General features: G+C 42.6%; 1 protein-coding gene and 1 pseudogene across 1 annotated transcript; both read left to right on the top strand.

The window, feature by feature from the left end:
• The first annotated feature begins 3,365 nt into the window (after positions 1 to 3,365).
• On the top strand, positions 3,366 to 5,396 carry LOC136488788 (uncharacterized; annotated as a pseudogene).
• A 3,606-nt stretch (positions 5,397 to 9,002) lies between these two features.
• On the top strand, positions 9,003 to 9,941 carry LOC136488797 (uncharacterized). Its single transcript, XM_066485612.1, has one exon. The coding sequence runs from the start codon at positions 9,046 to 9,048 to the stop codon at positions 9,739 to 9,741; it is 696 nt and encodes a 231-aa protein (XP_066341709.1). The 5' UTR covers positions 9,003 to 9,045; the 3' UTR covers positions 9,742 to 9,941.
• Positions 9,942 to 14,198: the final 4,257 nt, after the last annotated feature.

Here is a 14,198-nt window from a genome sequence, read left to right on the forward strand (position 1 = left end):
AAGGCATACATGTCTAACATATAACCTAATAACTAAGCGAGAGTTGTTCTTGATTGTACAAGATGTATAGTACCACCTTGTCAAAATCATTTGAAAATTTTATGGGATGTTTATGGAACCAAACTATGATGTTGTGTGCATCTGTGCGATTTTCTGACCAAGTTTCCATATTATTGTAATTTTTTGTAGGATTAGTGAAGGATAAATGTTAAAATACCCTAACCTAGCTAAAAAATTATAAAAACTTGCATGGACACCTCACTTTGGTGTATAACGTTGACAAAAAAGTTTCAACTAATTATGAGAAAGTGGTTATGCACATCCTCGCAAAGGCATACATGTCTAACATATAACCTAATAACTAAGCGAGAGTTGTTTATGATTGTATAAGATGTATAGTACCACCTTGTCAAAATCATTTGAAAATTTTATGGGATGTTTATGGAACCAAACTATGATGTTGTGTGCATCTGTGCGATTTTCTGACCAAGTTTCCATATTATTGTAATTTTTTGTTGGATTAGTGAAGGAATAAATGTTAAAATACCCTAAGCTAGCTAAAAAGATCTAAAGCCTTGCATGGACACCTCACTTTGGTGTATAATGATGAGAAAAAAGTTTCAGCTAATTCTAACAAAGTGGTCAGGATCATCCTGACAAAGTCATACATGTCTAACATATATCCCTCTACTAAGTGAGAGATGTTCATGCTTGTACGTGATGTATAGTACCACTTTGTCAAAATCCTTTGAAATTTTTATGTCATGATCATACACCAAAATAAGGTGTACATGCAAGTTTTTAGAATTTTCTACATAACTTAAGGTATTGTAGCTTTTATCCTTTAGTTATTCAACAAATAACCAAGATAATAACTAAAAAATGTAATAAGAAGTTTCAAAATAAATTGGGTACCATAGGGTCTTCCGGGAGGGAAAAAATGCCACAAAAAATGCCACCTAAAACTAATTACCGCTAATTTAGCCATTACCCCCACTCCCTCCTCACCCCGACCACTTGTCCTCTCCCCCCCACATTTCTCCAACCCTAGCCGCCACCGTAGGAACACAACCGCCGTCGCCGAGGTGCTTCCTTGCCCGCGAGCTGTGTCGTCGTGGACTAGGGGTCGCCCGCACCAGGTTCGCTTCCCCATTGATGACCACCACCGACGAGCACTAGGTCTGCCCACACCAGGTCCGCTTCCCCGTTGACGACCACCGCCGACGAGCACCTGGTATACATCCGCAATGGTGGCAACCAGGGGTCAAGGTAGGAAGAGACCTGCACAACAAGATCAAGGTAACCATTTGGCTATAGATTGAGTTAGGCGTATGTGATTTATTTTGCTTTTTGCCTTCCCAGATTTTCCTGTGCAATTAGTAATGCATTGTGAACCCAATTTGTCTTCCCAGATTTTCCTAGATTTTCCTATGCAGTTAGTAATTTAACTTTGAATGTGAACCTAGTTTGTCTCCACTCCATTTTAGTACAGTGATTTCTAATAACTATTCATAATGAATGTACTCAGATCTTGAAAGGCATGAAGAATAGTCATAAGTGATAATGTTGTATAATTTCTCTCGCTCAAAAATTTGAATCATGTTCCTGTAGGTTCATCTCCTAGCTAGGGAGCCATATATTTCTAGTTTCTTGAATCCTTGCACCTCTGCATTTGGAGCCTTTAGGAGGTGTTTTTGGTCCTATTTGCCTCCCCATTTTGGTTTCAGTAGTCTAAACTTTAAGAGCTGATCCTTAGAATTTGACCCAACAATCAACATATGTATCTAGAATTTCTGCCTGTCATATCTTGATCTATCAGATTAAGATTTGCTTCATCTGTATATCTGAATCATTTTCAGCTATTTTTGTAGTTTTGAGTATTTGGTCATTTCTTGCTAGATCATGGTTAAGCACCCAGAAATTTTCTTAGTTTTTAATCAACTGTGTCAAAAGAATATTAGAATGGTTCTATTGCACAACTGATACACTATTTCATCTTAAACTCATATAGCAAAGAAACTTCTCATTTGTAAAATACATGATCCCACCTGATGCCTTTCCTTCCACTTGGGGAATAAATCCTTTTTCAGAATCAGAAATGTAGCAGAGTGCATGCAAGTGTGTTGATTGGAAAATAGTAGTTCAGTACAAGCTATCTTCAAATTTTTCACTAGATTTTAGAGTAATTGTGCTTCAGTACACAAATACCTGTACCTCTTAGTTCTTTCTGACCTAATACTTTTTGCCTATAACCTATCACCTCTTATCCCTTAGCTCTTCAGCAGGCACTACTAGCTCCTACCTCTTATCTATCTACCATCTAGTATTACTACCTCTTAGCTCTTAGTTCACTCCTTTTTATTTTCTAATAGACACAATTTGCTTGTTTTTGTAAGAATCTGAAAAAACTGATTATGAGAGACGCCGGGATGCACGAGTGGCGAACAATTTAAAGAAGATGCAAGATTTCGGCCTGAAAAATCTATCTTTTCAATTTAATAACTTTGTATCACTATTTGCATCAAAGAAGGGGGAAAATTAGCAAACAAGAAAAGAAATAATGAAGATTTGGATTCATCGGAGTATCTCCTTGAAGATGATGATCAAGGAGATAGTGATGATGACGACACTGAATCTGTTGAGCAGCCACAGCCCCTAGCAACTAAGTTGCTTCTTCTATCTTCAAAGTACTGGATGGGGAATTTTTGCATTGCATTTGAGTGTTTTTAATCTGTTCTTCAATATATGCTTTTGCTTTTATATGCATCTTGTTTCTTGCATACATGTTCTTTAATATATGGTCTAGCTTACTGCTGCACATGACTTACTTGATTTTTTTATCCACAGTTTCTTGCAGGGTATAGTCGAAAAGTCCTAGCTTCAAAGAAGAAGAAGACAGGCCCCACCATGGTGCCAGGAGTTAGGGCTAGTAAGAGAGTGAGGGCATCTCAAGGATCACAGGTTCAGCCTCCTGAATCCCAAACAAGATCATCAAAAAGGCTTCTTGTTACGGCGAGAGATGGCTAGAATGTAGAGGATCCTACCAATGGTCATGATGAAACACCACCACAAAGGTCTTATACAGATGCAGAGGAAGGCGATGGAGCTGGTGGTCAGGACAATACAGCTGCAGAGGAATTCAGTGGAGGTGGTGCTCAAGACAGTACAGGTGCTGATGAAGACAATGCAGCTGGAGAGGAAGACACTGAAGGAAAGTTGATGTTTCTTTGTCATTCTATTATGCCATCTGGTTTGCTGATCTGCATGAAACTAAAGCATTTAAATCTAAATTATATTTTGTAGCTCCTTCACAGCGAGCCCCAAGGAGACCTAGGCCACCCACCAAGGGAGCATAGCTGGACAGGATGACTAAAGCTATGGGAAGGAGAATGCCCATAGCTGTTGCTGAAGGGAAAAGAAGGCCTCATGAACTTGTTCAAGCAGCCAAGTTTGCATCTGAGGCTGGTGTCATCATTAGGGATAAGGTCCCTATCCTAACTCATTGGAAAGATTACAAGAGAGATGATTGCTATTACAAAGACTTTGTGGGAAAGCTCTCTGTAAGTGCATTATTGTTTCTATGGTAAACTTGTATATCTGTTTAACCTGCATTGACTAACTAAATATGGAATTATCATATGACTAGGGGTGCTTGGCCATTAACCCTGAAGACAAGCCAACAGAGGAAGCTTGCACTGATATGCTGCGCTCTGGGGTGCGGCAAATGCATTATCGGCTGAAGAACAAATACTTCAATGGTAAACCTGCAAATGAGATTCCCACAACTTCTCCAGTTGCATGCATGTCTGATGCAGAGTGGAGGGTACTGGTTGCAAAGTGGTGTAATCCAAAAAACATGGTATGGGTATCTTGTCATATATTCTTTCTCATTCAGTTTCCAAAGATCTTCTCATTTGAAACCTATGATCTCATCTGACATGTTCATTCTCTTGTAGGAATCATGTGAATAGAACAAGCAGAATCGCAGTAAAGTCAAGTATCATCAGGCTACGGGTTCTCGCAGCTATGTGGCACACTTACATGCATATGTAAGTAAAGAGTACCTTGTACATATTTACACTAACCAACTTATTTTGCATTTTATCTGACAACTTTCCTGTAATTGATTATCTATGAAACAGAAAAAAGAAGAAAAACAATGCAGAACCAAGCATAGAACAAAATGAAGAACTTGATTTGGTGGAGGCCTTCAAGACCTACCATACCAGCTCCAAAAAATGGTCTCAGTGAACCAGCAAGAGAAGCACTTGTAAGTCCCAACATCTATTTTGCTGTGCCATTTTGTTCATTAATTGTATAACATGTCCTATTTTAATCATTTTGTATTCTGTCTTTTGCTCAAAACTGGTCATAATCCAACATAGCTATATACTTGCTAAATAAGTTAAGTACTAACTGAAGGCTGTTCTTATTTCTGGGAACAATCTACATGCAGTCATAAATTCAGATTGCAGTCATTGATATACTAGATTAAAACTGCAATGTATCAAACAAGGAATGGCTTGAATGGGTTATTATCTTGGATGGATATGAAAATGGAAGCAACCTAACTGCAGCCAAGTCTCTAAAGCCCATGCTTTTAGTTATTCTCATGTGCTTTATGTATGTGTATTATCTGCTAAACCAATATGCTGAACAATCTGATAATTGTGCTCTGTTAATACTTGATAGATGTTGACTGGAAATGAGATTGCATTTAACTGAGAACAATCTAAACTAATTGTGTCCACATGCTAGGTGATTTCTGATTGTTTCATTCTAGAGTAGCTGTGCTTTATGTCAGTAAGAACCAAACTACAGTTTACATAATGTTCCACATAACAAATCAGATAAATTGTACTACAGTCTGTCCATTTTGCTAGGTTTGCTTCTACCTCTCTCTAGTACACATCTTGCTATTTATATTTTTAAAAATACATCTTGTGTGATATTTGCACCTCAAATTAATGCAATAATAATCAACTAATGATGGGTCATTGCTGTTTCAGTCAAATATGGAAGCTTTGAGGGCAGAACCTGTTGCTGAAGGTGAGACAATAGTATCCATTGTGCAGGTTGTGTCCCAGGTGCTCTCCCAGAACAGCTCAAACCATTTCCTCAAGAGTGTTGGCATCAAACCAGTGGCATCCTCCAAATCATCATTATCAAATGAAAGCGAGCTTCGGGAAGAACTAGCAGCTGAAGCTAAGGCTGCTGTACAAGGTGAAATCGACGATCTCAAGAAGAGAAGTGAAGAAGCTGAGGAAAAGCTGGCGAGGACACAAAAGGAGATGGAGGAGTACAAGAAGCTGACAGAGATAAACACCAAGGCAATGGAGGAGAACAATGCGCTGCTCAAGCGTATCTTGGCCATCAACAATGGTTCTTCGACATGAGTGCTGCGCGTAGCTGCTGGTTGATGAAGCAAGGGGTCCGTGCTGGTGATTTTGCTTTATGCAATAACCTATGTTGTTGTTGCTTGCCCACTTTTTAATAGTTGCTGTCATAACCTATGTGAACTGAGATGAAACTAGTACATGGAATATGATGTCTAGTGAGTTATATGTGAACCAAGTTTAGTATTGTTCATTAAGTTGATGGTACCTATGAATACTGGATCTGTTAAGTTGATGGTAATTGGAATATTGTGATCTGTTGTTCAGCATGTGCACCTATGATGAATTTTGTTACCTTTTTGTGATGATTTTGTAGTCGATTCTATGACTATTTTGTAATCTATTCAGTGATGAATTTGTAATCACTTCAGTGACAAAAATGAGAGCCAATCACAGCAAGACACGTGGACTACTCACAGCATGCCCTGTGGCCCAATAAAAAGTGGACACATGCACATCCACATCATTGGCCACGTCAGCGGCCACGTAGTCAAACACGTCACCAGCCACGTGCCAAGCCACGTCACCTGAAACGTGGACAGGACATGTAGCTACCAACATGGCAGACGCCGTCTAGCCGCCTAACAGACGGCAAGTTATGACGAAAAAGGGGCTACATCAATGACGAAAATGCATCGTCATAGAAAGAATACTCTTCTATGACGAGGGCCATTTCGTCATAGAAGGAACGCACATCTATGACAAAAATATACGTTTCGTCACGTTATCAAAAATATGATGCTCATTCAATGACGAAATCGATTTCGTCACAATTTCATCATAAAATAATATATGTGATGATTTTGGTGTCTTCAGTGACGAAAGGAAAACGTCATTGATGAACACATCCCTAGTAGTGACTTCTGGGGTCTTCTCATGGTATGGTAATTCGAGGTGTTTCCATATTCATCGAAAAGTTCATCCTCGAATTCAAGCATAAAATCTGAAATTGGAGTTTCCTCCTTTTTCGGTGGCTCAGGATTTGGGATAACTGAAGTCGGTGATGGGTCTAGTAAGGATTCGGGTTCAGCTATCTATGATTCTTCCTCTAATGGTTCCTCTTCTACTTCCTCAGGGATGTTCTCTAAGATTTTCGTAAGAACGCTTCTCTCCGCATTTGCGGAGACATGCAAGAACGAGCCTCCTGAGGCTGTATTAAGAAGCGTTGAGGATCCCCTATCAAGACCCATGTAAAATTATTGAAGGAGAATAGGGTCTTAGATGGCAAGGTCAGGGCCAGTATTAATAAGAGTATTAAAGCGTTCCCATGCCGTGACTAGAGATTCTTTTTTCTTTTGTTTAAAAGATAGAACCTCCAAATGAAGTTTGACTACCCTAGAGACGGGAAAGAATTATAAGCAAAAGCTAACATAGGGCTCCCCAATCTCCTTGTCTACTCCCTATAGTGAGATTGTATCAACCTTTAGCTTTTCTCGTCAAGGAGAAAGGAAAAAGCTTCAATCGTAAGGTTTCGTCTGACATGCCCGCAATGCGCAAGCATGCACAGGTCTGCTCAAACTCATTTAGGTGGGAATAGGGCTTTTCATCATCTTCACCCAAAAAGGGTCGATCCTGAACCATATTAACTAAACACGAGCGCAGCTCATAGCCAGGTGTTACGATAGGCTTTAAAGACTCTTTTGGCTGTAGGCTTGCGCTCGTGGATGCACCGTATGGGTAAATGTGGGTGGATTCTAGATCCTTGGCAAAAGAATAAAAGAATAAAAGAAAAGATAAAAGTATAATACAAGGATCGTCAAATACAGTACGGTCGAGAGAAACGGGGAAAAACGAATAAAAAGAAACGAGATTTGGTGGGTGCAGTACGTTGTGGAGGAGCTACGATTGCTCGGAGTGGGAGATGAAGTCGGGAACGTAGAAGATGGTGGGGATGGTCCCGGCGCTGTAGTCGGCGAGGCTTCTCAAGGCCAGCGCCGAGGGGGCCTCTCCTGCTCCGCGGCGGCGGCCGTGTCTTGGGACATCGTGTCTGTTGCTGCTGGTTGCAGTTCTAGTTCCAGGTCAAAGAGGGGTCGTCTTGGGTCATCGTGTTGCGTGGGCCACGGTGGGCTTTGGCTATGAGTAACAGTTAAGAGGAATCGGACCTCGCCCAGCCCAACGTGAAAGTACGGCCTAGCTCATCTCAACTCCCAATGCAGTTAGTTACAAAAGCATTTCAAGAGTTCCCTAAACCTCCTCCTAATCCTAAGTTTTAGAAAGATCCATAAAAAATTCATCTCCAACGACTTCTAATATTTTAGGAGTTGAAAAAAATATCCCTCATCCGCGTAACTTTACGCGACGCAACCTCGCGCGTATCATTCGACTCCCCTCGCGCGTGAACAACATAAGGAGATCGTCGCCGCCGCCGTTGTCTGGAGAGGAGTTGGTCGCCGACCATAGATGACCGTGAGGGCGTTGAGGATGATGATGCTTCGTGTCTTCTTCGAGGCGGATAGGATCCGCCTCCACACCGGTCGCTCGCGCGCCGGCTTCTTCCTCGATCTTGGCCTCCGCCTCGCTGCTGGCGCCGCCGGGCCCGTCGAGCGTCGCGCACCGGGGCGCCACGAGGACCCTTGCCTGGCTCGGCGACGCGGACCAGCGGGGCTCCGCGACGGCGAGCATCGCGCGGCAGGAAGGGCCCGCCGCTGCCGCCCTAGCCCCGCCCGTTTGCAGCGGCAGCGCCCACGACGCGGGCGCGAGGGAAGAAGCCATGCCAAGACCGCTCGGGTCCTGCGCTCCTGCTGCTAGTGCAATGGAGTGAGCAGAGCAGGTGTAGCGGCCACTGGTATGGTGTTCTCTGACTGGAGGAGTAAAAAGGTGATAGGATGGAATGAAACTCGCAGGAAGAAGACGACCTTGGCTCGTCGGAATGTGGAACCCGTTGGCGTTTGTGGTGTTGGGGAAGAGCTTGTCTCTGGCGACGAGCGGGCGGAAGAAAGCAGGAGATTTTATTTTCTGTGGACGGCGTCGGCGGCGACAAGCCGGCCTAGTCAGAGTCGGAGCACAGAGGGCGCGCACTCTGCAGTTCCGAAAAGAAAAAAAACCGAAACATAATTCATGTAGGCTCTAAATTTAATTTTTTTAAATATTATTTATTAGAAACTCTTGAAGATGACTTTTTTTTTTCTCTTTAAATTATTTTAGAAGTTGCTAAACTACAAGTTTTTAGAGAAAAAAAAAGAGTAGGCAACCCTTGACACGCTCTAATCGGGATCCGCTTTCCACTCTGCGGCCGCCCGCCACACCGACGAGACGACGACGATGGGCCGGCCGGCCATGACCTGCTTCCCCTCCTCCCTCCCCGACTGGGTCATAATCGATCGCTACGTCTTCCGCGACTCCTTCCCCACTGGCGAGCCCACCGAGGCGTCCTGCACAAACTCCAGGGGCGACGGGGTCCGCGTCTGCTTCCAGCTCCGCGAGCCGCCGCGGCCGTCCCGCTTCTACCTGTGCTGGCCGGGCGGCAAGGGGGAATTCGACCGCTTCTTCGTCATCTCCGCCCACCGCGATGCCGTGCTCCTCCAGATGATCTACCCCATCCCCGTGCACGGCCGCGACTTCGCCGACCTGTACGACTACTTCCTCTACATGGCCGGTGACGGCTCCCGCCGCCCCTCGCTGGAGCGGTTCCCCTCCGTCGACGGCACCAATGTTCAGGGCGGGGAAGTTCGTCCTCACGAGGCAGCGCCTTCGCAGGCTTGACGGCCTGGACATGGGCGTCCTGCGCCGCGGCAGGGACGACTCCGCCTTGGCGGAGCTGCAAATCGACAGGTTCGCTGAGGTCCAGGTTGAGCTTCATGTGCTCTGCCCGTCTAGCTCTGGCCGATGGCAGGTCAGGCATCCCAAGATCGACTTCCGTGACAGTGATCTGAATTTGGAGACCTTGGTGTTCAATTGGTACTCTGATATTGTCGTGGCCGTAGGGAGCTACCTGTGCTGGGTTGACTACTGCATTGGTGGGATTTTGCTCTGCGATGCGTTCGATGCCAGCTCTCGGCTCCAGTACATACCGTTCCCTGACAAGCTGCCTAACCTTGACCGCGCTCTCCATGGCCGATCAGTGTCGGAACTGTACCAGGGTGTGTCTGTCATTGAGGACCATGGTTTCTTCAAGTTCGCTATGGTTGTCCAAGGCGACGGCCAGAGATTCACCCCTGCTTCCGGTTTCAAGCTCACCTCCTGGACCATGAAGATAACTGATGAAGCAAACATGTCTTGGACTATTGATTCTGTGCTCGATTCTGATGATCTCTGGAAGCTTGACGATTTTGCACGACCCGAGCACCATGTGCTTTGTGTTGAGGGAAGAAAAAGGGAGGGCGGAGACTGGTTACAGGATGACTGATGACACATGGCTGGTTACCATCGACATGGCAAACATGACTGTGATGTCATCATGTCAATACATCAACGGGAAAGAAGAAAACCTCTCTCCTGTGGATGTCAAATATGTCAAGTTTACCTCCAGCCCCTCATTTCTTTTGTGTACCATTAAAAAAGATCGTAATACCCTATGTATCCCTAAAAAAGTTCAGCGGTCTTCAGCGCCACTGCTATAACTTTTTCGTGCCCTCCATGCTACTTCCGTCAGTTTAGGATCTAACGCCGTCAAACTACAGGTGTAAAAAGACGAAAATGCCATTAAGTGTAAATATGTCATTAATTTTTTTGAGCATCTTAACGACTTCAAATGAAAAAAAACTCAAAACTAGAAAGTTGTAGATCTCATCGAGATCTATAATTTTTATATAAAAATTATTTTTATTTAATTTCGCAAAAAAATAATATAATTTTTCTAAGATATATTAATCATATCAAATCATATTTTTTTGCGGAATTAAATGAAAATAATTTTTATATAAAAATTATAGATCTCGACGAGATCTACAACTTTCTAGTTTTGAGTTTTTTCATTTGAAGTCGTTAAGATGCTCAAAAAAATTAATGACATATTTACACTTAAGGACATTTTCGTCTTTTCACACCTGTAATTTGACGGCGTTAGAGCTAAACTGACGGAAGTGGCATGGAGGGCACGAAAAAGTTAGAGCAGTGGCGCTGAAGACCGCTGAACTTTTTCAGAGACACACAGGGTATTGTGATCTTTTTTAATGACACACAGGGAATTGTCTCTTTCTTCTGAGCTCCCCAAGTATCTGAAGTTGTATGGCAGCACAAGGTAATTTAATTACGAGCTCATGATTTGTGCAATGGCCTCGTTCGGCTTATCTTATAATTCGCACTATTCAGCTTGTTTTTTCAGCCAGAACAGTGTTTTTCTCTCACAACAATTCAGCCAAAACAGTATTTTTCAGCCAATTCAGTCAAGTTTCAGCAAGCCGAACGGGGCCAATTTATTTTTATCCAGGCATTTCCGTACGTTTGCATGTTCATGTTGTTGCATTATCAGTCTCAGAAGTCAGAAGCATGCACGGCATGTAGACTCTTGCTTACACTATTGGTGTTTGGTTTATACAGATACAGTACTCATCCATGCATGTGGATTATTACTATAGTTTTGGTTGTTCACCCATCATCCATGCGTTGCTCTGTGTGGCGTTGAGATTCTAGCTTACAGTACCGTATAATTTTGAAATTTGCTGTTGTAAATGCAGTGAACACAATCAAGGCCAAGGAGATTCCGATTTTGAAATGTCATCTGGTTCATTGCTTCGGAAAAGGAAATATGACGGTGACTAAGAGTTTATTTGGTACGGCTCTTCCTTGATGTTTCTCAAGAGGAGTCGGAGCACTTAAGGAGGAGCCACAAGTTACAAGCTCCTCCTTCAAACCCAAAAACAACTCCAGCTCCTATACTATTTATCGGAAAATAGTTCCTCCTCATAAAGTGTTTGCTTGGGTTGCTTCGCAGAAGCTGCTAGTGGAGACAATTCGCACGTGGGTTTAGTTATGGTTTGGTAACAATTCACATATTTAGCAATCAACTGCTAATAATTGTTAAGTATAACAGTATTTCTTGCTTAAGCCGTGCACGTTAGCAAAATCCAGCACATGCACGCACAGTTCCTAATCTGCTATAATTGTTAAGTATAACAGTATTTCTTGCTTAAGCCTTGCACGTTAGCAAAATACAGCACATGCACTCACATTTCCTCGGCCTGTTCGATTGGCTGGTTCGTATCATTGCTGGTTCGTGAAAAAGTACTGCTGGCTGGTTTGTGTGAGAGAAAAATACTGTTCCGGCTGAAAATTTACGATCGTTTACGATAAGCCACAGCCAAACGAACAGGCTAAGGCTGTGACTTGTCGTAAACAATCGTAAATTTACAGCTGAAACAGTATTTTTCTCTCACACAAACCAGCCAGCAGTACTTATTCACGAGTCAGCAACGATACGAACCAGCCAACCGAACAGGCTGTATCCCCAGCCACACACCCCCACCGTCCTATTTTTATTATATTATGTAAATGTTGAGGTTGCTGAAGACATCTCAGAAGATATCCATGATTTCTAGGCGTACATGCATGTTCCCCTAGCTAATCAATTGCCATTTGGCTTTGAGAATGAAGTTTCTGCTGTTATATGTATAAACGAGAACTAGTATTATTCGTACAGTGTTTCTATTGCAATGACTTAGAGTCAACCAGAAATAAATATGGAATCGCTATTTATGATATACTAGCTATGATTATTTACTGATGACGTTGTTGTATGTGTGTGAAAATTGGTCCTGGTTCAAATATGGCATTATACACTTTCTCACTTAAAAACCCAGGTAGACATGGTTAAACTGTCCATCAAATGATTGGACGATTTAAATGGTCAAAAACAGGGAAAAACAACCTAAACAAAAAGGAGGTAAACATGCTTAAACAGGTAGAACGGTTGTTTAATTCGTTGCTTAGCCCATGGAAATTAAAGATGTCCATTGGATTAGCTATGGATTTGATGATTGATTATCCATCAAAATCATCTACATGCCAAACAAGTCAAATTATCACGTACGATTGCTAGAGTAGTTACTCCCTCCGTCCCCAAACAAATCAATTTTTAAAATCCATGCAAGCCAAACTATTTTAAGTTCGACTAGCTTCATAGGAAAGATTAATACCATCTAGGACATAAAATGAGCATACTATAAAAATATATTATATGGTATATCTAACGATACTAATTTGATGTCATAAATCTTGATGGTTTTTTTTCTAAAAATTTGGTCAACGTTTAAAAAGTTTGACTTAAGACAGCTCTAGAAATCTATTTATTGAGACAGAGGAAGTACTTTTTACATGCATAAACAATAATATGTATACTAGCTAGAACGTTTGAATTTTGAAATATATATATATATATATATATATATATATATATATATATATATATATATATATATATATATATAACTCAAAGTGGCTACAGAAAAAGTTATTTTGTAGCCAGCTATAGGGTAGTAGTTATATATATATATGGAGAGTATATTTAGCAGCCAGCTACAAAATAAGTTATTCTATAGCCACCTCCATTTACGATAATTTTATATACTAATTTACGATAATGTTAATACATATTTACGATAGTTGGGTTACTATAACACATGGGGCTATTTACCATAACGTTATAGTAAACCATTTAGTAAGGAGTTACTATAATCTCGTAAATTAACATAGTAATTATCGTAACTTAAAGTGGCTACAGAATAAGTTATTTTGTAGCCAGCTACAGGGTAGTATATTGTGTGGTACCATCATAAAACTTAGAAAAACAAGTCTAAACGTTAGTGAAAGGGTGGCCCCACTATTTACCGTTTAGCATTATTTAGAAAAACAGTAATGTGCACTTGTGGTATTGCCCCATTAATGAACACTGTCTTTAGCAAAATCCACAAAACCATTTGTTTCTTTAAACCAGTTGCGATATTGCCTCAATACCTCTCTAGCAACTTAAAATCCACAAAAACGTCCAGTATGAGCCAATCCCAGTTAAAATCTGATCAGAGATGGTCATGGATGATAGTATACTTATATTTTCCATTGTAAAATTCATATGTATTTTTTGTTTATTTTATTTTAAATATGCATATGATGTGTTTGTTGTAGATTTGCGGTTATAATCTCTGTGTACTATGTTTTTGTGCTTTGGCTCGCGAGCCAAATGAGCTAGCTCGAGCTTGCTAAATGTCGGAGACCAATACTAGGGTACCCGAAGAGGATGAGCTAATGACCGTCTTAATTCATCCGAGCAGTCAAGAGCACGACTACAGCTCCAACCGACCCCTAGGTGCGTGGGCTCTGCCTCGCCCGGCCACTGGGGGAGGGTTCTACCTTGCCCGACCTCTGGGAGAGGGCTCCACCTCTCCCGGCCCCGGGGCCGTGGACTCCACCTCACCCGACCCTGAGGTCGCGGGCTCTGCCTCGTTCGACCCTTGGGTTTGCACTCTGCCTCGCCCGACCTCTAGGAGAAGGCTCCGCCTCGCCCGACCCCGGGGCCACGGACTCCACCTCGCCCGGCCTCTAGGAGACGGCTCCACCTCGCCCAACCCCGGGGCCACGGGCTCCGCATCGCTCGACGGACACCCATGCTACCGCCAACCACAAGTCCAAGCGTATAGGCCTAGGTCAAAACTCTGACACCATGGAAGAGATTGACACGTCTTGATGTAACCCATGGCCACGATGGGCCATACCTGGGGATTCACCTCAAGAACAACGTCAGACGTACTGGTGTTGTTCTGTCTAACCCTCGTACGAACACTGACAGGCGCGTCAGTTCCCCACGACGTCCACCAGGATGGAGTAAAGCGCCATGATCAATAGATGATGCCTGCTCAAGGCGCCAGTGAT

The sequence above is a fragment of the Miscanthus floridulus genome, chromosome 1 (assembly GCF_019320115.1).
Source record: "Miscanthus floridulus cultivar M001 chromosome 1, ASM1932011v1, whole genome shotgun sequence".
In the NCBI taxonomy this organism is placed as follows: Eukaryota; Viridiplantae; Streptophyta; class Magnoliopsida; order Poales; family Poaceae; genus Miscanthus; species Miscanthus floridulus.